The sequence below is a fragment of the Mauremys mutica genome, chromosome 14 (genome assembly GCF_020497125.1).
Source record: "Mauremys mutica isolate MM-2020 ecotype Southern chromosome 14, ASM2049712v1, whole genome shotgun sequence".
Taxonomy (NCBI): Eukaryota; Metazoa; Chordata; order Testudines; family Geoemydidae; genus Mauremys; species Mauremys mutica.
The window spans coordinates 42,318,578-42,344,399 of record NC_059085.1 but is presented as its reverse complement, the minus strand read 5'-3'; the positions used below and the strand labels follow the sequence as shown (position 1 = coordinate 42,344,399).

Here is a 25,822-nt window from a genome sequence, read left to right as displayed (position 1 = left end):
GGGAGGCCCCTGCAGCACATGGGTGTGAGACATTTGCTTCTCTAGGAGAACATGGCAGAGCATCATGGGGATACCTACTTGGCAAAGTGGTGTGGTGTCTTGTGTTATCAATGCTAGCAGCGCTTTTGCAGATAGCATGGGAGGGTTTCAAAGAAGAAAGGAGAGGCAGCCTAAACGGGAGAGGATGTGAAAAGTAAAATGTGTGTTCAGGGGGGCATAGATACATCAGTGATGAACAGAGGAGGATGCAGATGATTTAAGTTTTCATTGATGGCACATTGCAATGTGGAGCTCCCACTTCCTAGCCAGTTTGCTATCCCTGGTGGGCAGGAAAATTACCTGAATAATTTCTTTCTGCTGAGAAAGCTGCCAAGAGGCTGGAATAGCTGACTACACTGTACTTCAGTTGGTAAAACAGCAAAACAAACTCCTCTGATCCATCTAGAGGAATTAACAAGAGAGCCGAAAAGCCTCCATTCCAATGGGAAGTTATGTGCTTGATCTGTGTTTGTTTCTTCAGTTGTTGAAGGGCTGGTTGACTTGGGCCAGCTGTTGCAGAGAGGATTTGCTGGTGGCAGATAAGCTAATTTGACTTGGGAAAGTCCTATTCCTAATGGGAACTGCTATCAAAATAACCCACACTGACCTTCTCCTGCTGTTGTCTCTCTCTCTCCATAAAGCGCTTTCTAAGAAACATAAATCCCTCAGAAAGGACAAGCTTTGCATTGACCTTCAGCTTCCCCCAGGCTTACACGTAATGCCAGGCGGTCATTAAAACAGGTGTCTTTTTGTCACTTTGCCAAAGCGGGTCCATATCCCTCCATGTATGGAATAGATAGGAAATACAGCCGTGTAGCCTGCAGTATGTGGTGCACATCTCCCCTAGGGGGTTGCACCAAGAATGTCTGATTAGAGCAGCCAGATATCCATATTGAGGGAGAAGTCATATAGGACCAGGATAGGGTGACCAGACAGCAAGTGTGAAAAATCAGGACAGAGGATGGGAGGGTAATAGGCGCCTATATGCGAAAAAGCCCTGAATATTGGGACTGTCCCTATAAAATCAGAACATCTGGTCACCCTAGACCAGGATGAAGACAAACTAAAGCCAGGTGCAGCCTATGCGCTGTGTGTCAATTCAGCGTGCCCTAGTCACAAATCACCATGGCGTTCTTTTTCCTGGAGGCTTCATTTCCTGTGTAGGCACACTCTGATTTCCACCTCCCTGCAAAACGGGACTGCTGCCCATAGGCTATGAAAGGGCTGTGAAAAACAAACACCATATTCTTTAAAGATACATACCAGAAGGCAATTTGGCCACAGCAAGCTGCAGAGTCTAGACAGCAAGTCGCATGACTCTTGGGTTAATTGACAACCACTGGTATTGCTACATCCCTGAATGAAGTCAGTGCGACCCTGCGTTTCTGCAGCGGGTCTGCTCCAGCCTGCTTTCATTTGATTGGTCATAAATAGCCAGCTTGGGCCAGGGCTGACTCTCTCCTAGCCTACTGGCTAGCCCACAAACGGCATGGAGACCTTCCAGTAAAACCCCTTGTGTGATTTATTTAATGTTCCTCTCCACCGCCTCTGCAGACTAAGCAGCCTCATCCCAACAGTAACGTGGAATCGAGCCCTCAGCTCCTGATCGAGGAGAGGTCTCTCAAGGCACACCCCCGGCTGCTTCTCAGTCCCTTTACACCTCCTTCCTGTGCCTCTTGGGCCATCTGGGCTAATGAGATAATTAGCCTTCTCCAGCCCATCTCTCTCTGGCCATTGGGCACAGGTCCCATAGTCAGGTGCACTCTGGGGAACTAATTGGAGTTGCAGTGATCAGAGCCCTGGCCCAATTGCGGTTACCCTGCGTCACATCCCCACCCGGCCAGGACCCTCTTGCTGCCTCGCTGGCTGGCTGCTGCCTGGGAGCCCTGCTGCTGTTGCTGACATCATGGAGGAGGAAGACAGAGCTGCTGCTGCTGCTGGACTGAGTGGCTATAGCATCTTTGTTACCTCCTGGGCCTGTGGTGCTTGTTGCTTTCATTGTGGGGGAAGGGGGAGCAGTGCAGAGCAGGGTTCTCTGCTCAGTGTCTCCCTCTGGCTCCCTGCTTCGGACCCTGTGACCATCGCATCCTGGCAGAGTCCCTACTATACAACCCCCAACTTGGTGCGTAGGTGGTGGAGTCCCCCTTGGTGTGCCAGAGGTTGGTCCTGGCAGGTACCACCCAGATTGGAGACCTCCTGGACTATGACCGGGGGGGATCCCTGGGGTTTCCACCCTTCATGTTCCTGGCATGTACTGCAGGAGGAGAGGGCAGCCTTACCACCCACCCCTCGGGCTTTACTTGAGTGGCTCTTGTGGGAGGGTGTTTCCCACCCATCCCTCACTCCTGGCCCTCTGGATCTTGTCATCGGGTCTCTGCCCCTGAGTCCTCCCTCCCCCAGCTGCTCCCCCTGCATAACCTGAGCCGGCTGCATGACCTGCAGCCGGTTTGTTTCTGAACGCACCTAGAACACAACTGTACATGCTCGTGCTCCATCCTTTCACTTCCTCACCCTCATGACCCACCCCGACACCAAGGGGCGGGACCTCCTACCATCTGTGCTGGCTGGGTGAGCCGCCCCAGTAGGCCAGTCTGTATTCTACCCTGGGCCTGCAGCCTGGCGGGGATATCAGCTGGCGGCTCCTTCCCGGAGCTGTGAGCATGGGCGTGTACTTGGTCTGGCTCACCCTCCTCCACGACACCTGTTCCTTATGCGGAGACCCTGGCGCACGTCTACCTCAAGTACGCCAAGCTGCAGCCCCTTTTCTGGCTCCTCCAGAATCTTCTCCCGAGGTTCTGGCCGCACCTCTCCCCACACCTTCTACTCTACGCACACCCCATCTGTGGCCCCCACAGAGTCACGAGAACTCCTCATCCCCGTCCTGGTGCTGGCCAAGGTGGCCGTCCACCACACCAGGAGGAGGCTGCTGGATGGGGAGGTGCTCTGTGACTGCGGCCTATTTCCGTTCCTCCCTTAGGTTACACCTCCAGGCAGAGTTCTGGGCCATGTCCACTGGCTCCTGGACGCCTCTGAGGAGCAGTGGGCCCTGTCCAGGGATCTGTTCAGTGTCCGCCTCTGGCTCCCTGCTTTTGACCCTGTGACTCCCACTTCTGTCCCTGTTTAATCATTTGTTGTTCCCCGTCTTTACTTGAACCCTGGGTTTAGAGGCTCCTCCCTTTAGGCTGAGTCAGTGAGGGGCCTTCTGATGTTGCAGGCAGCTTGGGCCCACCCGCTCCCAGGAATTCAATAGGTGCTGTTGCTCAGCACTCTGTTGTAAAGCTGCGTATTTGTCGTGTTTTCTGTTACATGTACAACATATGCCACCGTTATTGTGTGTTTTTAAAGTGTGGGACTTGCCTAAGGCTGCAAAGATGGTGGCAAGTTAGGATCAGCAACAAGGGAATCCTGCCTACTGGGACCTGTCATTGCTCTAGGCTGCCCTGGGACCATCTTTTGGCCATTCAATAGGCTTGTTGTCAGTGCAATGGGAAATCTCTGAATCCAAGTCTCTCGGCTAGTATGTTCTTTGTATTAGTTAGCTGAGGTTTGAACGTGCTGCAGAAGAAACAGGAGTTAAGAGTCTGCTGTCAGGATGCTCTGCCCTGGGGTGGGCTGATGCTGAGCCATGTCACTGTCTGGAGTGGCTCACGGACAGTGAGTGCCAACCTCAGGGCAGACTGGCAAGAGGCAGGGCAAAAATTCCAGACTGGTGGGGTGACACATGTGAACTCCTGGATCCCTGTGACAGTCTTACCATGGAGTCACACACAGTCCCCTTAGACTCTCCAGTCTATCTTGCCAGCCAGGCAAGCTAGACTTAGTGATAAATGGTCACTTACACCAAAAATCGCTCCCCGGCCCAAGAGACCAGTCATTTACCCCAGATCAATTTGTATCTTAGATCTCTCATCAAAGACAACACCTGTAGCCAACCCTGTAATAAACTAACTTATTTATTAACTAGGAAAAAGAAATGAGAATTACTTACAGGTTAAAGCATGCAAACATATACACAAATGAGTTGCAATCTAAATCCTAAGAGTGACAGAGTTGTAGTGATCTTTGAATTGAAAGTGTCTTTCAGAGCAGACCTAGAGGTAACCCATGGAGATCTCTGGCTTCAGCTTAGTGTCTCTGGCCCCGTGAGAGTTCAAACAACAAAGAGATGGAACATTTTCCTGTGTGTCTGTTTCATTTCCTTCATTCAGCCTTCAAGTCCATAGGATGAACTTCCTTGCGTGTAGCATTTCCAAGGTGTGATAGGGCCATTCACCAGTCCTTTGTATTGCAATGTTCCTTGATGGCCCATCTGATTTTGATAGTCCGGAGGGGGGTACACACACTCTTCCTGAGTTCACAAGTTTAGAGCAAACATTTTCAAAGTTATAAAGCAAAATGTATATATTTCCTCATAGCCTGGTAAAATACAGATATTACAAATAAGATTAATGCATGCTGCAACTTACAAACATTCTTTAGAGTCTAAACACTAAATACGTTCTTGTAAGACTAATACCTATTTCGAGCAACACTAATGTATTGTTCCGATTAAGTGGGTTTTAGCCCACAAAAGCTTATGCCCAATAAATTTGTTAGTCTCTAAGGTGCCACAAGTACTCCTTGGTTTTTTTTTGCTGATACAGACTAACACGGCCCCCACTCTGAAACCTGTCACTAATGTATGAGTGACCTGATCTGGGCACCTGCTGTGAGTTTGTCAGTTCTTAGCTAATGCCTGCAGACTTTACAAGAGCTGGCATCTGACCTGCCAGCATCACAAGTCATTAGCCCAGAACTGAGCATCCTCACACTTTCTACTTGATTTTTTTCCAGTTTACACAAATGAAACAACAGATTTTAACTGATACAAAATGCATACTCCAGGACGTACTAGTTTGTGCTTAATGTTCAGGTCATGCTGTGACCTATTTTATCAAGCATTGGAGAGGGTGAGAGAGGTAGCGGGGTAGAGCCTGTGGCAGACCAGGGAATGGGTTTGCTTGGTATTGAATAACTATGGCTGACTTTTGGTAGAGGGCGAAAGTGACAGGTCATCCTGAGCTTTTGAATTGGTAACTTTTTTCTTTTCTGTTTTTTTAAGCCAGAACCAAGTTCAGACTCCTCTCAGAGATGCTGCGGAGTTAGTGCTGTGTTGCTTCTAACACTATGCTGCTGAAGTGGCTTCCTGCGTGGTGCAGTGGGTCCTGCTGTAGTAGGACTCGCTCTTTTCTTGGTACAGAGCATAAAGGTGAACACTGTCATGGCAGGGGTGGACAGCAAGGTGGCATCACAGGTGTAACCTCATAGTGGCAGGCAGGTGATATGGCCGGAATCAGTGTCATGAGGTCACTGTGTGTGTGACATCACCGGAGTGATCGCCCAGTGCTGGTGTCATCACGGGGTGGCTGGAAGGGAGTGACGTCCTAGTGCTGTCACAGTGACCTCACAGCAGGAGTGACAGCATGACAACGTGCAGGTGTCAGTGTCTTCATGGTCATGGTGGAAGGGAAGGTAACATCCTGGGGACGTTGTCACGGGGCACCCATGGATGTGAGCTCATGATGCCACTGGGAGGGCAGGTGCTGATAGTGCGGGGCCACACCCCCAGCAACAGCCCCCAGCTTCCTCTCTACCCTTTCCAGCTGCAACAGTCTCCCCCCCTCACACTTCCCCCCCTTTCCAGCTGCAACGGTCTCCCCCCCCACACACTCCCCCCCTTCCAGCTGCAACGGTCTCCCCCCTCACACTCCCCCCCCTTCCAGCTGCAACGCTCCCCCCCCTTTCCAGCTGCAATGGTCTCCCACACACACACTTCCCCCCCTTCCAGCTGCAACGGTCTCCCCCCCTCACACTCCCTCCCTTCCCCTTTCCAGCTGCAATGGTCTCCCCGCCTCACACTCCCCGCCTTTCCAGCTGCAACTCTCCCCCCCCTTTCCAGCTGCAATGGTCTCCCCCCCCTCACACTCCCCCCCTTTCCAGCTGCAATGGTCTCCCCCCCCACTCCCCCCCTTCCAGCTGCAACGGTCTCCCCCCTCCCACTCCTCCCCCTACTAGCTGCAACGCTCCCCCCCTTTCCAGCTGCAATGGTCTTCCCCCCCCCACCCACACACCCCTTCCAGCTGCAACGGTCTCCCCCCTCACACTCCCCCCCCTTTCCAGCTGCAACGCTCCCCCCCCTTTCCAGCTGCAATGGTCTCCCCCCCACACACTCCCCCCCCTTCCAGCTGCAACGGTCTCCCCCCTCACACTCCCCCCCCTTCCAGCTGCAACGGTCGCCCCCCCCACACTTCCCCCTCCCCTTCCAGCTGCAACGGTCTCCCCCCTCCAGCTGCAACGGTCTCCCCCCTCACACTCCCCCCCCTTTCCAGCTGGAATGGTCTCCCCCCCCACACACACTCCTCCCCCTTCCAGCTGCAATGGTCTCTCCCGCATTCCCCCCTCCGCCTCCAGCAATGGTTTCCTCCGAACTCTCCCGTCTCCGCCCCCCGAGCAGCGCGCGAGGCATTAGTCCGGCCGAGGGGCGCCTGCGCAGTGCTGGAGGGGCACGCGGCAGCATGAGCGGGGAGCTGGGCGCGCGGCGGCGCCTGCTGGAGGAGCGGGTCCGGCCCTTCCCGGACTTCCCCGCCCCCGGGGTGCTCTTCCGGTGAGGGTGTCGGGGGCCTGGCGGTCATGAGGGAGGAGGTGGGAGTGGGGGGGCAGGGAGCGAAGGGGGCTGGGGGGTGAGGAGGGAGGGGGGTGGGGCAGGGAGCGGGGGGGGTAGGGAGCGAAGGGGGCTGGGGGGTGATGAGAGAGGAGGTGTGGGGCAGGGAGCGGGGGGGTGGGGAGCAAAGGGGGCTGGGGGTGATGAGAGGAGGTGTGGGGCAGGGAGCGGGGGGGGGCTAGGGACTAGGGAGGATAAGGGGAAGGGAGCTGAGGGGTGATGAGAGAGGAGGTGTGGGGCAGGGAGGGGGCGGGGTGGGAAGCAAAGGGGGCTGGGGGTGAGGGACTAGGGAGGATAAGGGGAAGGGGGCTAGGGGGTGATGAGAGAGGAGGTGTGGGGCAGGGAGCGGGGGGGCTAAGGACGAGGAGGGAGGGGGCGGGGCAGGGAGCGAAGGGGTTGGGGGTGATGAGGAAGGGGGTGGGGCAGGGAGCAAAGGCAGTTGAGGGTGATGAGGAAGGGGGTGGGGCAGGGAGCAAAGGCAGTTGGGGGTGATGAAGGAGGAGGTGTGGGGCGGGGGACTAGGGAGGATGAGGGAGGGGTGGGGCAGGGAGTGAAGGGGGCTGAGGGGTGATGAGGAAGGGGGTGGGGGGGCTAGGGAAGATGAGGGAGGGGTGGGTCAGGGAGCGAAGGGAAGCTGGGGGTGATGAGGGAGGGACATGGGGGCAGGATAGGTTGTGGGAGGGGAGAAGCCCTGTGCAATTACACTTGTGCAGCATGAAGCTTGGCCTTGGCACATGGATGGCACAGCTGCAGAGTCCTACTGCCCTGGCACTGGGGATAGACCCGCTTGGCCAGCCTAGGTTTGTCCTTGGATCTGTGCTGGCCTTTGCCCTGCATGCTCTGCAGCAGGCAGCCCCTGTCCACCTCTGCCCGGTGCGCTGAAGCTGAGCTCGTGCACGGCTCCTGCAGTCACTTGGTTAGTGAGCAGCCAAGTTACACTTGGGAGTAAAGTCACATGGTGTGAAACTGAACTGGTGTGTAGCTTTGTAGAGTCCGGGGCCAAACTCTCTCCCAGATGTTCTTATCTGAGCACCTTATCAGCTGTGCCTGAGATTGGTCAGGTATATGTATGGGTTATATTTCAACAAATAAAAAACACTTTGCAGATGCCCAAACAAAGGCATTTCTTAATGAGGGCGGTTTCAGCTTTTTTTTTTTTAAATAGCTGTATTAGTGCTAGAACTCTTTTATTAAAAAAGTATGAATTTCATTATAATAAAAGTTATTTTTCCATCACACACATTTTCAAAACATCTGAGTTGTTTTGGGTCAGACATTCTCAGAAATAGGCACCATCTGGAAATTCTCAGCCTGGAGTGTGAACACTTCGGAAAGTTCTGAGCATCTGAAAAAAGGGTTAGAATACAAGTGCTTAGGGAATCGTAGCAGAAGTTGCTAGCTAGAATTCTTCACTCAGTGCTGAGTCCAACCACTGTTTCAAGACATCTTGTAAATAGCCCCATTTGCAGCTATTATGAACCCCTGGAAATGGAGTGAGGACTCAAATCCACTTGTTTAAGAAGCTTGGTTTCTGCATGGAGAGGGTAAACTGTGGGCTCTGATCTGGGTAATGTAGCTTTCAGGTTCCAGGGAAAACTCATTTTGTTCTTCTGTTTTTAGTGATATCACCCCTTTGCTAAAGGATCCTATAGCCTTCAGGACTGTGATTGATATTTTGGAAGCTCATTTGAAGACGCACTATCCACAGATCGACTTCATTGCGGGTGGGTAGCATGATAAATGTTTAGTGAAACTTCTATAAAATACAATACAGAACATAACTGTCCATCCATACCGAGATGGCATGGTCAGAAACAACCCCTTTGAGGAGGCAGGAAAGATGGTATAACATCATGGTATTGCAACATTATGACTGGTTATCATAACATTTTATTCTGGACCAAACTACATAACACTAGCGTGTGATGGTGGTTTTATTTCTGTTCTGTAGTTTTCTGACATGCTGTTTTGAATGTTGAACATACTCGAACATTTGGCAATAATTTCCTTTATTTAAAAAGATTTAATAGCAATAAGCAGTGAATTAGCCAATATAAGTGAATTACTACTCTGTCTTCCTTAGTCTATAACTTGCCTTTAAGCCAGGTCTAGTGTTATATAAATAGCAAAGACACAAGCTGCATTTCCATTTTCTGCTTGTCTCAGAATGACTGGTTACAGACCAACTATAGCTATGCCTTGTGGAGATAACTGTTCTATTCCAACTAACATGTTGTTTAAGGACATGGAGAGTAATAAGTACTGAATGAAAGGGGGGTGATTTGATGATAACCCAATGTCAATGAGTCTAGTGGACTCTATTCAATTCTTAGTGGCTGTGATCATGTAAACCCATCCTGATGTGATACTGAGGTTCTGGCCCTACAGTTGAATTGATACTGAGACTTAATTTCTTATCGGTACAGACAAGAACCAGTTCACAAACAAATAAGGATACTGTGGTGATATATGTGGAACTCCAAGTTCCGGGCCGCATTTCATAGTAAGTCTGTGTGACTACAAACATACAATGCAAAATAGGTGGGATTGCAAGTCAGTACAAATAGTTGCTAGACTCCCTGAGTACAGGAAGATAACAGAAACATTGAGCATTTGCTGAGAGTGTGAAAGCTGAATGGTTTCCCTTTGTTAACCATGTTTTTGCTGCTCTGCTTTCCATAGGTCTGGATTCTCGTGGTTTCCTCTTTGGCCCAGTTCTGGCACAGAGACTAGGGATTGGCTGTGTGTTAATACGAAAAAAGGGGAAGCTTCCAGGTCCCACAGAATCTGTCTCATACACTCTTGAATATGGCCAGGTAATAGCCAGAAGAGAATCCTTGGTGGACACTGCTGTAATTGCTAATATCTTGTTTGTTGAGATCACTGAGCTACTTTGGGGATGAGGATGGTGGTGAGGTAAAGCCCATCTAATAATATTTGGTGCTAGAGATTTTCACAACCATTGTAGCCCTTCTGAGAACACAGCATTGGGAGTCGGGCATTCTAAATTCCATTCTGGTTGTGCCCAGTGACTAGTTCCTACATCATAGGGGTGGTGTGAGGCTAAACAGAGTTAATTTTGCAAACTAGTCTGAGATCTTTGGAGAAAAGGCTTGAATCTGAGTGTATGTATTATTAATAGTACTGAGCATAAAAACTAATGGCTGCTGATTTTCAGAGGAACCTAGCTAAAGGACTGACAGCAAGTCCTGTGCTTCTGGAGAAAGGCCAGTGGGAAAGAAAGAAAGAAGTGGGGTTGCATGAAGATCTCCATTACTTTTTCCTACTCTTGCTTGTTTCAGTAAATGCTCTTTTTTATGGTTTTAAAGCAGGAAACACTTATTGCCCAGCAGCTGGGTTCATGCCTGGCCTTATTGGAAGAGATGTGGCATAGACTTGATAACTCTGCCTTAGCTAGCTAACTAATGCTGCTGAATACTATGGAGGCAAGCCTTCCCTTGCATAGTACAAAGTACTGTGGTAGTCATAAGCATTGCATGGGTCAGTCCTTAGGGAGAATGGGTTCATCTCTCTTGGAGGACAGAGAAAAGATGCTTCCATGGCTGGCTCCATATATATAGATACTAAAGGGCTGAAACCAGGGACTTTCTGCACCAAAACCACAAGAGTCTTGATCATGTATGCTTAGGCCAGTGTATTACATACAGGAGTTCCAGTCCCATCCAGGCTGCTGTTTTGGGAGAGCTTATCTAACAAAAGGAATAGAATACACTGTGTTAATGTGCATGATTGGGACTCTAAAGATCTCCTTTAGCTCGAGGCCTGTGTATTTAGGTGCTGAAAGTCAGGATTTCATTATTGCTGATGAACGTGATTTCTGCATTTTGCTACACACTAACATTTTCAAAAGCAGTGCGCTATAAAGTGAGACTAGAACAAAGTTGCCTTTTCAACCCTGCAGGCTGAACTTGAAATCCAGAGCGATGCCTTGGAACCAGGAGAGAAAGTGGTCCTCGTCGATGACCTGCTTGCGACTGGAGGTAAGAGCAGTCGCTTAGTTAAGTCTGCTTCATGTGTAGTTGTGCTGTAACTGGTATTGCTCATTCTGTCTCAGGGTGTTCTCTGCTAAAGCTGCTTTGAAGAGGACAGAACCGCTTTGTAAAAGTGTCCTTGTGACTTGATGGGGAGAGGGATGCAGCGGTTTATACTGTGTCTGAATAACTGTACTATAGTACCTGAAATCCCTGCCAGAGTTCAGCTTGGTTTAAAAAAAAAACAAAAGCCATGTTGGAATCCATTGTCTCGTTCTTGGCTTTGCAATGTGCTGTCTGACACTTTCTGAAACTCGGAAGTTACCTGTTTGTGTGATTCTAACCATGTGATTAGCGATGGCTTAAAGTTGGAACTAAGACTATGTGCTTATCTGCTTGTAATACTTGGAGTGATTGTAACTCTCTCTGCTTAACGTCCCTGTTGTGCAGGTACCATGTGTGCAGCCTGTGAGCTGATGAAGAAGCTGAAGGCTGAAGTCCTAGAGTGTGCAGTGGTCATAGAGTTAAAATCTCTGAAAGGGGCAGAAAAACTGAAACCCTTCCCTGTCTACTCTCTGCTGCAATATGACTAATGAGCTTCAGATCAGAGAAGGTTGCTATGGTCTGATTGCAGCTGCCTTCTTGCTGAAGATCTGCTGCTGTTTCTTATCTTGATCAATTGTTTGAAGGCAACAAGCACAATTAACTATTTTTGGGTGAGAGGAATGGGAGGTCTGAATAATACGTTCCTATGTGTTTTATTCCATTATTTCCTTGAGAGACGACAATGCTAACCTTGACTTCAGTGTAGGGATTGAACAGGTGCTATATCATAACTACTCCTGTTTATTTTCCAAGCCAAAGATTAAAACTTCCTTTTAGAGAGATCAGTGTGTAAACGGTGCTGCTAAGGGCAGTAGCAACTAGATGGAGAACTGAGGTGATGCCTTTTGTGGGACCCATGTACTGGCTTTTGATTTCAGCCAAAAATAGCCAGTACCATGCTGAGACTTTGTAATAGGCTCCTTAGAAATACCAGAGATGGAAATGAATGATTATAAAACAGGACAGCGTTGTATCTGGCTTCAGAAGATTGGCTGCAATGTTCTCTGCTTTCCTTTGGGACACTGTGTGCGTTTGTGTTCCTTCCTGGCAGCCGAATGGGCTATTCATGTGGGAAAGGCAGGGACTGCAGATGGCAATGCAGAGTTGGTACAGATGAATCATTAGACCCACCCCTCCTCTGTTCCCTAAAGAAGGGAGGAAGCATCTCCCAATTACAGCAAGGGCAGTTAGGCCTCTCTTGTTCCAGCTCAATTCTCCAAAACTTGCTGTGCTGTTTATGCCCCCTTATTCTGGGGGAACTGACAGAGCTGAAAGTAGTTTTGAGAGGGGGGGGGGAAAGTTGTCCGTCGATCCAAAATACCATTTAGAAGCCTTTGTATCATTCCAGTCTTGTGTTAGGTTTTGCTGTGTACTGCTACAGCTGTGGGTTTGGTGAGAAATGAGGAAGGGCTTTGAGATTTACTTGTGGTCGGGTGGAAGGAATCCATTTCTCTAGATCAGTGAAAACTAACATGGTATTGGATGTCTGTATGATGGTCTTTTTACTGCATCCACATGCTTGGGTTACAGCTGTTCTGTCAACCTTGTGGCCTGTACACATTGGAATTCTTCAATTTGCAATGCTAATGGCGCAGTGGTGACTTGTTCAATATGAGAAATGGGTGCAAGTCCCCAGCATGTCATGCTCACCCATGCAAAACATGCAACTTTTTACATGCTCCTTTATATATACAGTAAAGTTCCCTGAACTCTGCCTTTATCTTCAAGTTCCAGTAAATTGAAAGGTTACTCAGAGCTTGGGTTGATACTGTTGTCTCCCCTCCCCCCGACCCCTTCCAATCAACCTCCTTGTTCCAAAATACTCTCCGGTATTGGCACCGCCTAAAAAGGGAAGGGAAAGTGGAACTATGCTCACTTTGCCTGCTTTAGCAGGAGCGCTAATATTAACAGCATTCTAGTTACTGTGCTGGATAAAGTTTGATAGGCAGACTTTTAGAAAAAAGACTCCTACTTGCAGTGTGTGATCTAGCTGTAACATCCAACTCTGTCACAGATGCTTACAAATCAGAGCCAGGGTACCCAAATCTCCTTATGGATGAGAAAGGATGCTTTGAATTGTAACTAATATTTGTAATGGCTGTCTTCAATTGAATCTGTAGCTGATTAGTAAATAAATTGACCTTTTAATTCTCAAAACTATTCTGGTGGCAGGATGAAGTTGGTGTGTATTTCTATGTCCATTTCTCTTCAAGAAACCAATATCCAGTGAAACAAGACATCTTGTGACTTCAGTGAAATTCAAAAGGGTTGGAAATTGGGCCAGCCCCACTGCTTTACATGCTGAGCTGAATCTTTAAGATATCTTCCTCATATCTGGTCTTACTGGATTTTTCCCCAAGCCTTGCCCTGTGAGCTCTCCCTGGAAGATGCTAGAGAAGCCAACTTTGGGACTTGCTAATCTCACCCTTCTAGAACTGTAACACTTACTATCGAATCCTGCAAGGTAAAGAAAGGCAGTTACTTATTCAGTGCCTTGAGCACACAGGGCAAGGAAACTGTTGTTCCCCCACAGGTTTGTGAAAGGTTTGTGAGAATTGCTCAGGTGCCATATTAAATCAAATAGGCATGCACTTAGAGTAGGAACTGTAGAGAGGGTTTGGACATTTGCTTCATTGTAGGCTGCTGTATGCTCCCCCTCGTTTGGATAGAACCACCTGTAGGGTGACACTGCTGAAGCCATGCAACTTGTCTACAACGTGAGTTGTGGAGTTTAGCTTGGAAGGGTGGGGTTTGAGTGGTATAGGCCTCCCCCTAGTTACAGACCTAGCGTCCTTTACAATTCCCCAGGCCTGCTTGCTTACCAGATGCAGGGCCGACGCAACCCATTAGGTGACCTAGGCGGTCACCTAGGGCGCTAACATTTGGGAGGTGGCTACCGCATCTTCAGCTGCCCCAGTCGGTGGTATTTCGGGTGCGGGACCTTCCGCTGCCTCTGTCAGGGGTGGTATTTTGCAGGTGGGACCTTCTGCCACCTAGGGTGCCAAAACTGGCAGCACTCCTGACCAGATGTGTAGCCAAGCACTTGTAGTTAACCTTAAACATCAGATGTTCAGTTTCTTAGGTCTCTAGGAGTACTGGTGTTAATTCGCTCCAAGCTTCAGAACCAGGTAGTGCTAAAAGAGACACCAGTCCCCAATAGGACATTACAATTCTTTGGGAAGCCTCCAGAGGATGTTTAACTTTGACACCCAGCCTGTGTAACAATCAGTACCTCTCCTGCACACTTGACACTAAAGGCAGGAGAGTTGCTGTAAAGTGGAGAAATTAAGTTCCATCCAAAAGACCCATGGAAAGTAGCTGCAGCACTGTCCCAATTATGTTTTTTGACTGCCAAAGCACGGCTCTGGACCCATGCAGTGCCAGAAACTGATAGCAGGCAAGGCGTGGACTGTACCCTCGCTCTGACTTCAGGGCAAGTTTTTTTTATACTGAGATAGCTAACTTGAGTTACCTGTCTTGATTGTAAAATAGCCCTGTAGTTTTTACCTTAATGTAGCTAGTTGTGGCCAGCCTTGTCTCTTCCCCCTTGACCTTCTCTTCATTAGGATTTTACAGTAAGAGGTAGCTCCTCTTGGGTATCTCACTATAAAGAAAACTCTTTTTGCAGTGTAACCATGCCAGTCTCATAAGGGTAGGTGAAAGCCAGCTTTCTGTTTCAGGTTCTTAGCATAGAGCTCTGGACAGCAGTCTTATCTTGGGGGAGGGTTTGAGTATCTCCATTTTAATAGAAGCAACATTGCTAATCCCCAAGTGGTCAAAAAGCATGATTTTTATTTGCCTTTGAGCCTTTAGAAGTCAAGTTTTCAGCTTTTTTTCCTGTACCTGGGCAGAAACTAGGCCTAATTGATGGACAAAATAAGAACATAAGAATGGCCACACTGGGTCAGACCAAAGGTCCATCCAGCCCAGTATCTTCTCTTCCGACAGTGGCCGATGCCAGGTGCCCCAGAGGGAATGAACAGAACAGCTAATCATCAAGTGATCCATCCCCTGTTGCCCATTCCCAGCTTCTGGCAAACAGAGGCTAGGGACACAATCCCTGCCCAGCCTGGCTAATAGCCATTGATTGACTTATTTTTCATGAATTTATCTAGTTTTTTTTTAACCCTGTTATAGTCTTGGCCTTCACAACATCCTTTGGCAAGGCATTCCACAGGTTGACTGTGTTGAGTGGAAATATCAGAGGGGTAGCCGTGTTAGTCTGGTTCTGTAGAAGCAGCAAAGAATCCTGTGGCACCTTATAGACTAACAGACGTTTTGCAGCATGAGCTTTCGTGGGTGAATACCCACTTCTTCAGATGCAAGTGGAAATAATACTTCCTTTTGCTTTAAACTTTCTGCCTATGAATTTAATTTGGTGGCCCCTAGCTCTTGTGTTATGGGAAGGAGTAAATAACGTTTCCTTATTTGAGTAATGGTCTCAAGTTGCAGTGGGGGAGGCTTAGGTTAGATATTAGGAAAAAATGGTGAAGCACTGTAACGGGTTACCTAGGGAGGTGGTGGAATCTCCTTCCTTAGAGGTTTTTAAGGCCTGGCTAGACAAAGCCCTGGCTGGGATGATTTAGTTGGGGATTGGTCCTGTTTTGAGCAGAGGGTTAGACTAGATGACCTCCTGAGGTCCCTTCCAATCCTGATATTCTATGATTCTATAAACTTGTGAAGCTGAGATTTTCATCTGATCCTGTGACTTAAAGTTAGGATGTTAAGTGTTTTCCTTAAAATCCAAGAGGTGGCAGTAGTGTACAAGGGATTTGCTCAAGACCCCACAAAGGTGTGTATGCCAATGTTCAGACTAGATGTGATCAGATTTATCTGCCACATCTTACTGCTATTTCCTACTCTTAGTGAAAAGCAACAATAAGTTGGCTTTGTTCTGTTGACACAAAAGAAGCTGTTGTGTCATTACCTAGTGCTAGCTCCTGCATGTGCACGACCAGTCTGTCTCCTGCAGTCATTCTGGGGGCAAATGGGCACCTTCTGAATCTGCTCCCTCACTTCGATGGGCCAGCCTGGCTGTAGTTTACCCTGTGTAAAGAACACAGCTGCTCACCCTTTGTACTTCTGGTATAAACGAGCAATAACTCACATTCATGCCCTAGTGCTTGAGGCAAGGAAGACTTGTTCCTTACCTGCACCTCTGAGGTAACTCCTCCAAGCAGTATTTGTATATCCTGAGGCCAGGTGAGCTGACAAAGCCCTTGCTAGTACCCGCCTGGATGGCACCTCAGTGATGTGTAAGTGCAGGGGTTTAGGGTCCCCCCTCAGACTTACAGCATGGACCATCCAGAACAGGGTTCTATCAACAGGACCTTAATGTTCTAGCAATTCACAACACATTTTAAAAGTGGTACATGAACCAACAGTTAGGGGGTACAGAGCATTCTTCATTTGTGCTAATTAGATTGTGCTGCAGTTGCCAAAAGCTGTCAGCAGTTCCGTTCCCTTCCCTTGAAGGCCTAACCTTTGATTAGGCACCAAACCCCCCCACACGCACTAAACTGTGCTCTCAGCCAAGCCTGTATGTACAAAAGCTGGAGTCATTTCTCTGCAAACCCCTGCTCATTTTTTCCCCAAGAAGTCTCTTTGCATGAATTGGCTGACAACCCAAGCCTTCCCTCTCCTGGTAATTCACAAAGTTCTACTGCAGAGAAACCTCAGCACCTACAGCTGGAGGTAAGGGAGCCTCAGGCAGCCCACTGTTTAAGGCAAGAGCTTTCTTTAAAGCAGAGAGGACTGCTACTGCCAATCATTTAGAAGTTTAATAGCAACACATTTCAACAATATGTACATGGAGTTGAACACATCAGAGAGTTGGAGTAGTCTTAGATGCATATTCTCTCTCTCTCTCTCTCTCTAAAACAGAACAGATTAAAAAAGAGCCCCTGGGATTATTTTTTTTTCCAAAGGAAATTCCATTTTTCTCACTTACTAGAAATGGCATACGATTCCATCCACCCCCACAGCACCTTCAGCTAATGGAAGAAATGGAGGCAAGTTGTCACATTGGAAACTTGTTCAAGGGAATTAAACATTACATCATTGTTCAGAGAGGGGGGTCTGGCTTATGTAACTAAGGCCAGGCCAGCCAGAGATGCTCAAACTCCCCTGCTCCCACTGTGGAGTGAGTAGTTTTATTTGTTGTACAAAGTTTCCCCATAGTAACTAAGCAGTGAGAGCTTAAAAAAAAGGAGCAATTTAGGTGGGAAAGCCAAATGCAACCTCCTACTGGTGGAGGGCATGCAGTAGTGAACATAACATTTTAGCCCTCACGTTTGAGGACCAGAGGAGAGGGCCAGAACTGTGCCAAACAAACACTTTAGGATCAAAGAGGCTTGTCTACCTTCTTGGTTTCCTGTGCATAGGTAGAAACCAGTGAGGTCACAAGTAGCCCAAAAGGGAGTTCTCTGCAAGACCTTAGAGGGCCCCACTTGTGCTACATTCAGAGGCACATCTAATTAATATCAAGGTCTAACCCCCAGCCTCCCCCCCCCGGAATCAGAGCTTCTCCTCCTCCTTAATCATCCTTGTCAGTCTCTCCACAATGATATTGAGGTCCATGCTCTTGTCCAGCTTGATGTAGGTGTCTTTCCTGATTGGATGGATGATGACCCAGTCAGGCAGCAACTCTGAGAAGAGGTGTAGGTGTTTCTCCATTTCACCTGGAGAGAACCAGAAGTGATCAGCAAGTTCGTTTCAAACAGCTGTCAGCCAGTGTATTACACATTGGGCAGCAGTTCTGGCTTCTGCTCCCTACCCAAATCACAGAACCATGAAGGTGAAATTCCTCCCAGCCCTTGCTTCCAGGCTTTGAGCTTAGCCATCAATTACACAGCTGTGCTTGGCACTGCTGGTACACAGGGGAGCCCTATAAAAATATCCCCACTCCTCTCTCCATCGGATTACAGCTGTTTTTGTTTTTTTTTTGAGTTTAGACTACCCTGGGGTTTCTCATGTCTGGGGGAGAGGCTACAGAACTCACATTACCAAGCAGATGAAGTAGTGTCAGCTTCTACATTGACAGGCAAACTAGTCTCTAGGGTGAGTGCAGCAGCTAGGCATTTTGGGGGAGCACAGAGCTGCCTGATAAAGACTAGTCCCTTAGCTTCCACCAAGGTAGATCTTAGGGAGACCACTGAAGGAAAACGAGTGTTTACTATTGCTCCAGTGACAGGATAAGCACTGTTCCAGGAAGCCAGCAAGACTAGCAAGCTGAGCATGTTAGAAGTGAGGCTAGAAAGCAAAGACTCTGTCCATAGGGATCCTCCAACTACAGCTAACTCCATGAGCACTTTTCAGCTACCAAAAATGTAGTTTAATATGGTAGCCATAGCTGCCTCTAGAGGTAAGTGGGTATTATGGTACCCATTCCGTGCTTCCTAGCATTCAGCTATACCTCTACTCTTGGGGTGGCAGATGTTGGATTTTGTGACTCAGAACTCACTGTAGGCTCTTTAGTTATCTAAGAATCTCACGTGCCAGAGGCAAAAACCCCTCTCCAATCCCCCTCTATTACCAGCTGTCATTGTGGTACGGTAGCTGTCGAGCATCCGCGTACATGCCACCTCCACAGTCAGCGCCTGCTTCTTCTCAGCCACGAACACATTGCGTAGGAAGCGTGCCATCTCTGGCAGCCGTGAGATCATGACGAGCCGCTCCTCCTGTTGTGGGTTCCGGGTCATCAGAGCCTGCAGTTTCTGAGCCTCCTTTGCTCTGATCTAAGGGAACAGAAGTTAGTGGGGGTTGGGTCAGGCACCCTCCAGACCCCCCTTGTCGGGGCCACTCCCTCTGCAGTCACAACCAGGTTACTCACCCTCTCTAGCAGGGCCTGGGACACCCCTTTCAGGGCACTGGAGGCGTTGGCCGTGGTTGTTGCTTTGGGGTCCTCATGCGTTCCTGGGCTGGTTTCAGCTGTTCTTAGAGCCAGGTTGGCAAGAGCCTTTTCCATCTGTTCACACGAAGGAGAGTCAGAGGTCACATGGGGGAGCTGCAAGGTGTACCCAGGGAGCCTACGCTGGAAGCTAGGGGTATGGTTCCCAACTGCAGGTCTTTGATCAATAGCATGGAAGAGTCTAACGTGGAGTCTCCTCCCCAGGGAGGAGTGGGTGCTTGACTATTACTGCGACTGGGTCACAGGAGTACCAATGATCACGTAGATGTGAGAGGGCGTAACACGTTTATCACGACCAGCCAGTATTGGTGCCGTGTACTCCAGCCTAAGCAGCTCTGTCTCTTACCTTTGGGGTCATCATGCTCCGGGCCTTGGTCAACACCTCCTGCGCCGTGGTCAGCTTGTCCACCTGAGGGGGCTGGGGCAACTCAGCGGGTATTATGTCTGGCACCTCGTCTACATTGAAGCGAGGGTGCCATCTGGTCAGCTTGTCATCTGGTATGACCATTGGGGGGCTGAGGGAAGCCATGAATGTCTGGAATGAAAAAGAAGCGTGTGTGTGTCAGACGCTGCAAGGCAGATACCCAGTAAGAGGTTGGTTTTGTTACCCTTGCGCTAGCCATTACCTCACTTCAGCGTTGTGCTTTTAGCATAGTTTAGTGTCATGTGTCTATGAGAAACCAGAGCCAGGAGATTCCAGGACAAGTCTCTCTCGTTAGGAGAATCCTGATCCTTGTCTCAGTGTTTCAGATTCTCTCCCCTCTCTGCCTATGATTCCACGGACTGAACAGTTTGGTGGTCCAACCATGTACTTTTATTTTGGATCCCAGGCCCCTCAGTTAAGTGGATTCTCATCTCTGCCTCTAGATATCAAAAGTGTCTTGGGGAATCCCAGATCCCTTCGGGTCACCTGCTGGCTTTCATCTAAAACAGAGCAGGTCTCATCATTGCATGATGGGGAGCTTCTGAATTGGAGATATTTTTAAGGAGACGATTGCTTAGCTTCACGAAGTACAGGAGAACGCAGCACCCCTGAACAATAGTAAGGTTACAGATAGCTGCATGCACAGATGGCAGATTCACTCAGTCTGCATGGCCCATGGTCTATACCAGTCTCCCCATGATACCAACAAACCCGAGCCATTCACCTTGTGATGCTGTTTGACAATGTTCACCAAGTTCCTGCTGAACACCCTCCTGCGTTCCAGCAAGCGCGATGCGGACAGGTGCAGGCGGCCATCTACCTTCTCCTCTAGAGACAAAAGACGTTACCTTCATTATCTCCAGGACCTGCAACTGGGAAAGCTACAGGGGGAGGACTGGCAGGAAGAGCTGGCTGCAGCACCCCAGATCTGACACATGCCATCACACTGCTGCAGCTGTAAGTACGGGAGCATGAAGCAATAGCCTCCAGGGCACCAGAGCCCCTCTCTGCTAGTCATGCTGAACGTCATCATCTGCTTCAGAGCCGGCCCTCCACCCCACCTGCTATGTCACTGCATCCCAGGGAAATAAACAGACCACCACCTGGATGAATACAGAGCACCAGTGTAGCCAGAACCGGGAGTGCCATCGACAGGTTATGTTCTGAGCCAAGTTTCAAAGGAACCCCTGGGAAAGACGGGCTTAGAGGTCCATTACCAGGCCGATAGTTTTATATGCCTGACCCACTGCTGGAACAGGTCAGAGCTGCTCCGCACTCTTCCCACGTTCAGGGAACCACCCAGTCAGATTGTCTCAGTTCCGTCAGACGCAGTGAACTCATCTGGGGAAGGTTTCCAGAGACCCAGACATCCTTTCCCAACAAGCCCCACTAGGGATCATATCAGAGAGAGAGCTTAGAGCCCAGCCTGCCAGCAAGGTCTCCTCCACAAGGGCTCTGAGCAGACAGTATCCTGCAGCACATACCTTCCCCCAGCACTGGCTCTATGGTGAGCTGGTAGCTGGATTTCTTCAAGAAACTGCTGAAGGTTGGGACGTTCTTCTCCTGGCGGAATTTGTATGAAGTGGGGTACACGGCTTTGATCTGACCCACATTCCTCTCTTCAAACTGCCTGTGGCATTGCAGGACGAGTCAGAAATTAGGTAGCAGCACTGACACAAATGAGCATCAGCAACAAGTGCTTAAACTCAGCAGCCCTGATGGAAACCAGAGCAATGGGAGGGCCCCAGGAATCAGTGACCCCCATGTGATACGCGGGGTACTAGCAGTCAGAGTCCCTGCCTGCAATACATATGGGAGTCAACAGCAAGGGACAGAGAAGCAGCAAGTTAAAGAGCAAATCCTGTCCTGGGAAATGGTCTGAGTACAGGTCCCAGAGCCAAGGGCTCTCCAAGTCTAATCCCAGTCTTGACATTGGCTTCCTCTGTGGCCTTGGGCAAGTCATTTAATGTCTGTGCTGCAGGTCTGCTCTCTAACGTGGAGAGAGTCAGGGGTTCCCCTGTGATGGGAAATAGGTTTGTAAGAGGTACTGCAGGTAGAGCAGTAAGGAGTGGGAGTCACTCCACTTCCTCTAGCCAAGTTTCCCTTGTGCCAGCATCAAAGACTCCTCCCCCTCCCACATGGACACATCCAGCAATGCCACAATCCTCAGCTATGCTGAGCCTTTCCTCATGTAGAGGGAAAGATTACAACCAGCATTGATCACAGGTAGCCAGAACAGGTGCAAACCCCCTGCCCCGCAACCCTTTCATGCATGCTTCTATAGGTCCCTCTTTGAAGGCTTGGGAAGTCTGCATAAGAAAGCACAAGCCCTTCCAGTGCACTTGAATCCTGACCTCCTTAGATGCTGCTCACTGTGCATCTGCTTTGTACTAGGCACAAGACTGGAAAAGTTCACAGCTTTTGTGCTGCTGGCACAATTACAGCAAATGCAGAATTCTGAGTCCTACAGCTCTACAGCAATTGCTCATATACAGAGCTACCCACCGGCAGGAGGAGGAGCAACTTACTTGTGCATTATATCTTGGACACCCTGTTTGACCTTGGCAAAGGTTACAGTCTCCGAGCGATTGAAGAGCATCCCCACAATGGTGTCCATGCTGCGGAACATCTCTGCCAGTACCTTGTATTTATAGGGCAGTGAGAGACCTGGGGGAATATCCTGAGCAAGGGTGTGGAATCGCTGATAGGCAGGTGCCCTCTCACTGATAGAAGGAAAAAGTGACCAGGAATTAGACCCACAAGAAGCAGCTTCAACATGAGATTAACACCAGGTGTCTGGGAGTAAGTGTGTGAACAGACTGGCAATTGGTTTGCTACTCAAAAAGGAGGCCAGTAGGAAAGCCTGCCAGTTTCAGGTGTGGCAGAACTCTGAGTCAGCGCTCACATGGCGATTTGATGTTCATACAATCCCCAACCTCTGCAATCTTTTCCCTCTATGTTCCCCAAGGAACAATCCTGTGCTGGCAGGATGGGGATGGATTAGATGAGCTGAAAAGGTCCAGTTCAAATTCTCAAATTCTGAGGCTGTGCTACGTATTTCCAGAAGCAGAGAGTCTCTTTCCTTAGCCATCAGAATAGCAGTAGGATACAGGCAAGTTTCATCCCAAGTTCACAACAGCATCTGTGTAGCGCTTTCCTCAAGTGACCCTGCTGAAGGCTACCCCTACCCTGATTGGCACGCTCTGCTTCAACAGAGAAGCCCACCTGCTTCTGCTGTCCAGAGCGTAGGCAGCAGCAGGTCACCTCTCAGGGATCCCTCTCACGATGCCATGTTAGTGCCCAGGAGCGGACGTTCTCAGAAGTAGCCGCTCATTTTCAGCCACTTAGTGCTGCTGCACATATTTGGGTGAACTGGGCAAGCAGAAGATGTTTGGTCTCGAAGTATAAAGATCCCACCTATGCTGAACCCCAGCTACTGGATATTAAACCTCAGAAACATGGATGTTTGAGAGACCACTGGAGAGCTGCAGCATTTTGCTACCCAAGTGCCTTGGGCTACATTCAACCTCTGCCTTGTGGGTGGTAATTAGCCCTTCAGGAAACCCAGAGCAGCATTAGTTTTACCATTGCTGACTATGGCAATTAACCAGAACCCCAGGGCTACTGTCCCAGACTTTGTTTCAGCGCCAGGTTAAAACACACACTAATGGTGAAGTTCTGATCCCAGCTATCCCCAAAGGTGGCTTCTCACCTGGCTTCTGCGGTTGGCTCACAGGTCTCTTTGCATGGTTGCAGCCCAGCTCCCTTCCCCTCCTCTGCCTTCCTGTTGCGGATTTTGGATTCTAGCTCCTGCACTTGTTTCAGGCGGCTTTTCAAGTCACTGCAGGTCTCAGAGGGGCAAGCTGGCAGTTTGGCTTTCCAAGTCAGCTCCTGGAGTCTCTGCAGGCGGTGTTTCAGCTCCTTGGATGAAAACTGGGATGGGGAATGGGAAGGTAACAGATACAGGGCTTTTAGGATGGAAGACTGTTTACAAGTAACGCTCGGTTGTTCTTCTGGAAGGTCAGCATAGCTCCCAGTGTCACTTATACTCCTACACAATCATTTATTTAGCATGCAGAGGGCCAATCTAGGTCCAGCACACTTGCTGAACATACCAGGCACATGCTGGTATCTCAAGGATGATAGAAGTGGGTTAGTGATAAGAGATTTCATAAGGGATTCTCTGGGAATTCTACCCCGACCCAGCTTGTGTTCCATTCCCCTTGGCGTTCACATATAGTTCGATGCTGCTGCAAAGCTAAGAGTGAGGGGGTTTGTATGCACCATCAAGCCACTTCTGAGGGTGCGAGAGCAGAAGAGCCCAGAGTTACTAGCAGAGCCATTCCCAGTCTCAGGGAGAGAACTCATGCTCTTTCCATACCTGCTTAAGGCTTATGTTTCCCTCTAGTGTAGCCAGGCCAGACTGCAGCCCACTCTCCGGACCTGGTGAGAAGGTCACATTCACCAGGTTCTTCACGTTCTTGTTAAGGGAGGACGGGGTTGGGGGTCTGAGGGCAGCACTGAAGCAGGGGCTGGAAACCTGCAACAGGAATTTGTTCTGTTAGAACATTTTGCCTTTCCTGCCTGGTTGTTACTCACCAAGGAGTCTCCCAGCTTTAGTGGGAGATAAACCTTCCTATAGCTACGAGTCAGCAAGTTACTAGAGCTATAGTCAAAGTCAGATTTTCTAATACACAGTGAATCCAGGTCCAAGCAGTGTGGTGCAACTAACAGACAGCATTTGTTCTTCGGCTTCCACCCCCCAAGCACACACTTTGTAACATCAGCCTTGCACCAGCTATTACAGACTGGGATTAGGGATTCCATCCCTGGCCCCGTCTACACTAGGCGCATTTTCAAAACATTTTCTACACTAGTTCTGCTCCACCGAGTTTTGCAACATCCAAAACCCTAGCAGAGATGGGCCACCAGCTGCTGCAGGTGGTTAATACTGAGTCACTGCCCTTTATCAAAGCAGATCTCTCCAGACTGCACAAAATACCAGCAGCCTGTCTACACTAGAACTCCCAGTGTTCTTAACACCAGTATGAGCAACAAGGGAAGATCCCTTCCCTCCTGGTAAACAGGACCCCAAACTCATTGCTCGGGTTTGTTGCCCGCAGGGATGGGCCCTGTTTGCTTCAATGGGGTGTGAAGTAGGAAGCACAACAACGTTAAACGACACGCTGTTAACTGTTTCCCTGCTGATATTTTTGTCACTGGATCTTCAGCGCAGGCCGGGGCAGGTCAGGGGAGCATCTAGGGCCCCGTTCACAGGCAGCTCAGCAGCAGGCAAGTAACAGGCGGTATGGCAGGTCCCAAGGGCCCCCCCCCGTTCGCAGGCCTCAGACCCGGCGCTGCCCGGAGAGGCCCCATTATAAAGGGAACCCAGATCTGCGGAGCCAAACCTGCCCCCGTCCAGGGGGCTCACGTGGGTCTGGGCTGGCCGAGGGCCTTCAGGGAGGTACCTACCGTGACTGCCGCCTCCTGCTCTGTACCCTGGGGGTCTCCATCTGCGGGCAGTACCAGCTTCTTCCTGGCCGCTCTCCTGCTGTTCCCCTGGGGCTGGAGCCCGGCGATCCGCTCCGCCTCCCGGTCAGGGTCCAGCTCCTGCCTACCCCGCTTTCTGCCGGTCAGTGTCCGTGCCGGGGGCTGTGGGGAGCCGGGGTCGGGGCGCACCGGGGTGCGGGGGGAGGCCAGCAGCTGCTGCTGGTGGGGGCTCAGGGGAGGCAGCCCGGCTGCTGCGCTCACCGCCGCCCTACGGTTATTTTCCAGTCCGACCAGCGTGGCTCCCGAGCTGGCTTCTCGGCGGCTCGCCCGGGGCTCATGGCCGCTCCCTCCCGGGATCGCTAGCGGGGCTGCGTTAGGCCGGCTTTGGGAGCGGGCGGCCCGGCGCTTCTCCCGGGCCACTGCTCCCGCGGGCCGGGCCTTGCTCCGCTGCGTGCCCAGCGCTCCGTCCCGGGCGGGTTTCTTACTGTGGGAGAAGAAATCGGTCACCCGGAGCTGAGCCATGCTAGCGGGCCCGATCCGGGGGGGCGCCCCGCACGTGCTAGGCGCGCCCGGCTCCCTAGAACGTTCGCACAGCAGCGGGTCTCCCGCGTTCCACCGCGCGCCGAATGTATCGAACTTCCGCGGGAGCCCCGCCCCCTGCCTGCGGCAGCTGCGCACATGGCCCCGCGCGGAGAATTGGCGCCAGTTTTCTCGGGAAGGCACCGCCCGCAACCCCTCCCCGCCCCTCTGCGCCTGCTGCCGGGTCTCCTGCAGCGGGGAGAGCCCCTTGTGGGCGCCGCGGTCGGTGTCTCACGGACATTGCAATCACTTGGGGAGGAAGGATGGTGCAGGGGTCAGGGGCCAGGCTCGATCTGGAGTCAAGTCCTTGGTCTGGCACAGATTTCCCCTGGGACCTTGGGCATGTCACTTAGTATAGAAAATCATGAGTGATGTGGAGAAAGTGGATAAGGAAAAGTTATTTACTTATTCCCATAATACAAGAACTAGGGGTCACCAAATGAAATTAATAGGCAGCAGGTTTAAAACAAATAAAAGGAAGTTCTTCTTCACGCAGCGCACAGTCAACTTGTGGAACTCCTTGCCTGAGGAGGTGGTGAAGGCTAGGACTATAACAGCGTTTAAAAGAGAACTGGATAAATTCA

The 25,822-nt window shown here is 50.0% G+C and overlaps 3 protein-coding genes across 3 annotated transcripts in view; 2 read left to right on the top strand and 1 right to left on the bottom strand.

The window, feature by feature from the left end:
• GALNS (galactosamine (N-acetyl)-6-sulfatase) overlaps positions 1–9,454 on the top strand; it is an 83,543-nt gene extending 74,089 nt beyond the window's left edge. Inside the window, exons 15-17 of the transcript XR_006573303.1 lie at positions 5,145–5,550; positions 8,360–8,463; positions 9,422–9,454. The gene's annotated coding sequence lies outside the window, so the exon portion shown is untranslated. The remainder of the gene's footprint in view (positions 1–5,144; positions 5,551–8,359; positions 8,464–9,421) is intronic.
• On the top strand, positions 6,457–12,993 carry APRT (adenine phosphoribosyltransferase). The gene is made up of 5 exons (XM_044986736.1): positions 6,457–6,682; positions 8,360–8,463; positions 9,422–9,555; positions 10,662–10,740; positions 11,182–12,993. Exons 1-5 carry the CDS (start codon positions 6,492–6,494, stop codon positions 11,322–11,324), a joined length of 651 nt encoding a protein of 216 aa, XP_044842671.1. The 5' UTR covers positions 6,457–6,491; the 3' UTR covers positions 11,325–12,993.
• A 2,805-nt stretch (positions 12,994–15,798) lies between these two features.
• CDT1 (chromatin licensing and DNA replication factor 1) lies at positions 15,799–25,301 on the bottom strand. The gene is made up of 10 exons (XM_044986727.1): positions 24,642–25,301; positions 23,551–23,709; positions 22,882–23,102; positions 21,698–21,892; positions 20,654–20,799; positions 19,894–19,997; positions 19,092–19,280; positions 18,668–18,802; positions 18,371–18,572; positions 15,799–17,516 (listed from the first exon to the last, which is right to left on the bottom strand). Exons 1-10 carry the CDS (start codon positions 25,179–25,181, stop codon positions 17,353–17,355), a joined length of 2,055 nt encoding a protein of 684 aa, XP_044842662.1. The 5' UTR covers positions 25,182–25,301; the 3' UTR covers positions 15,799–17,352.
• Positions 25,302–25,822: the final 521 nt, after the last annotated feature.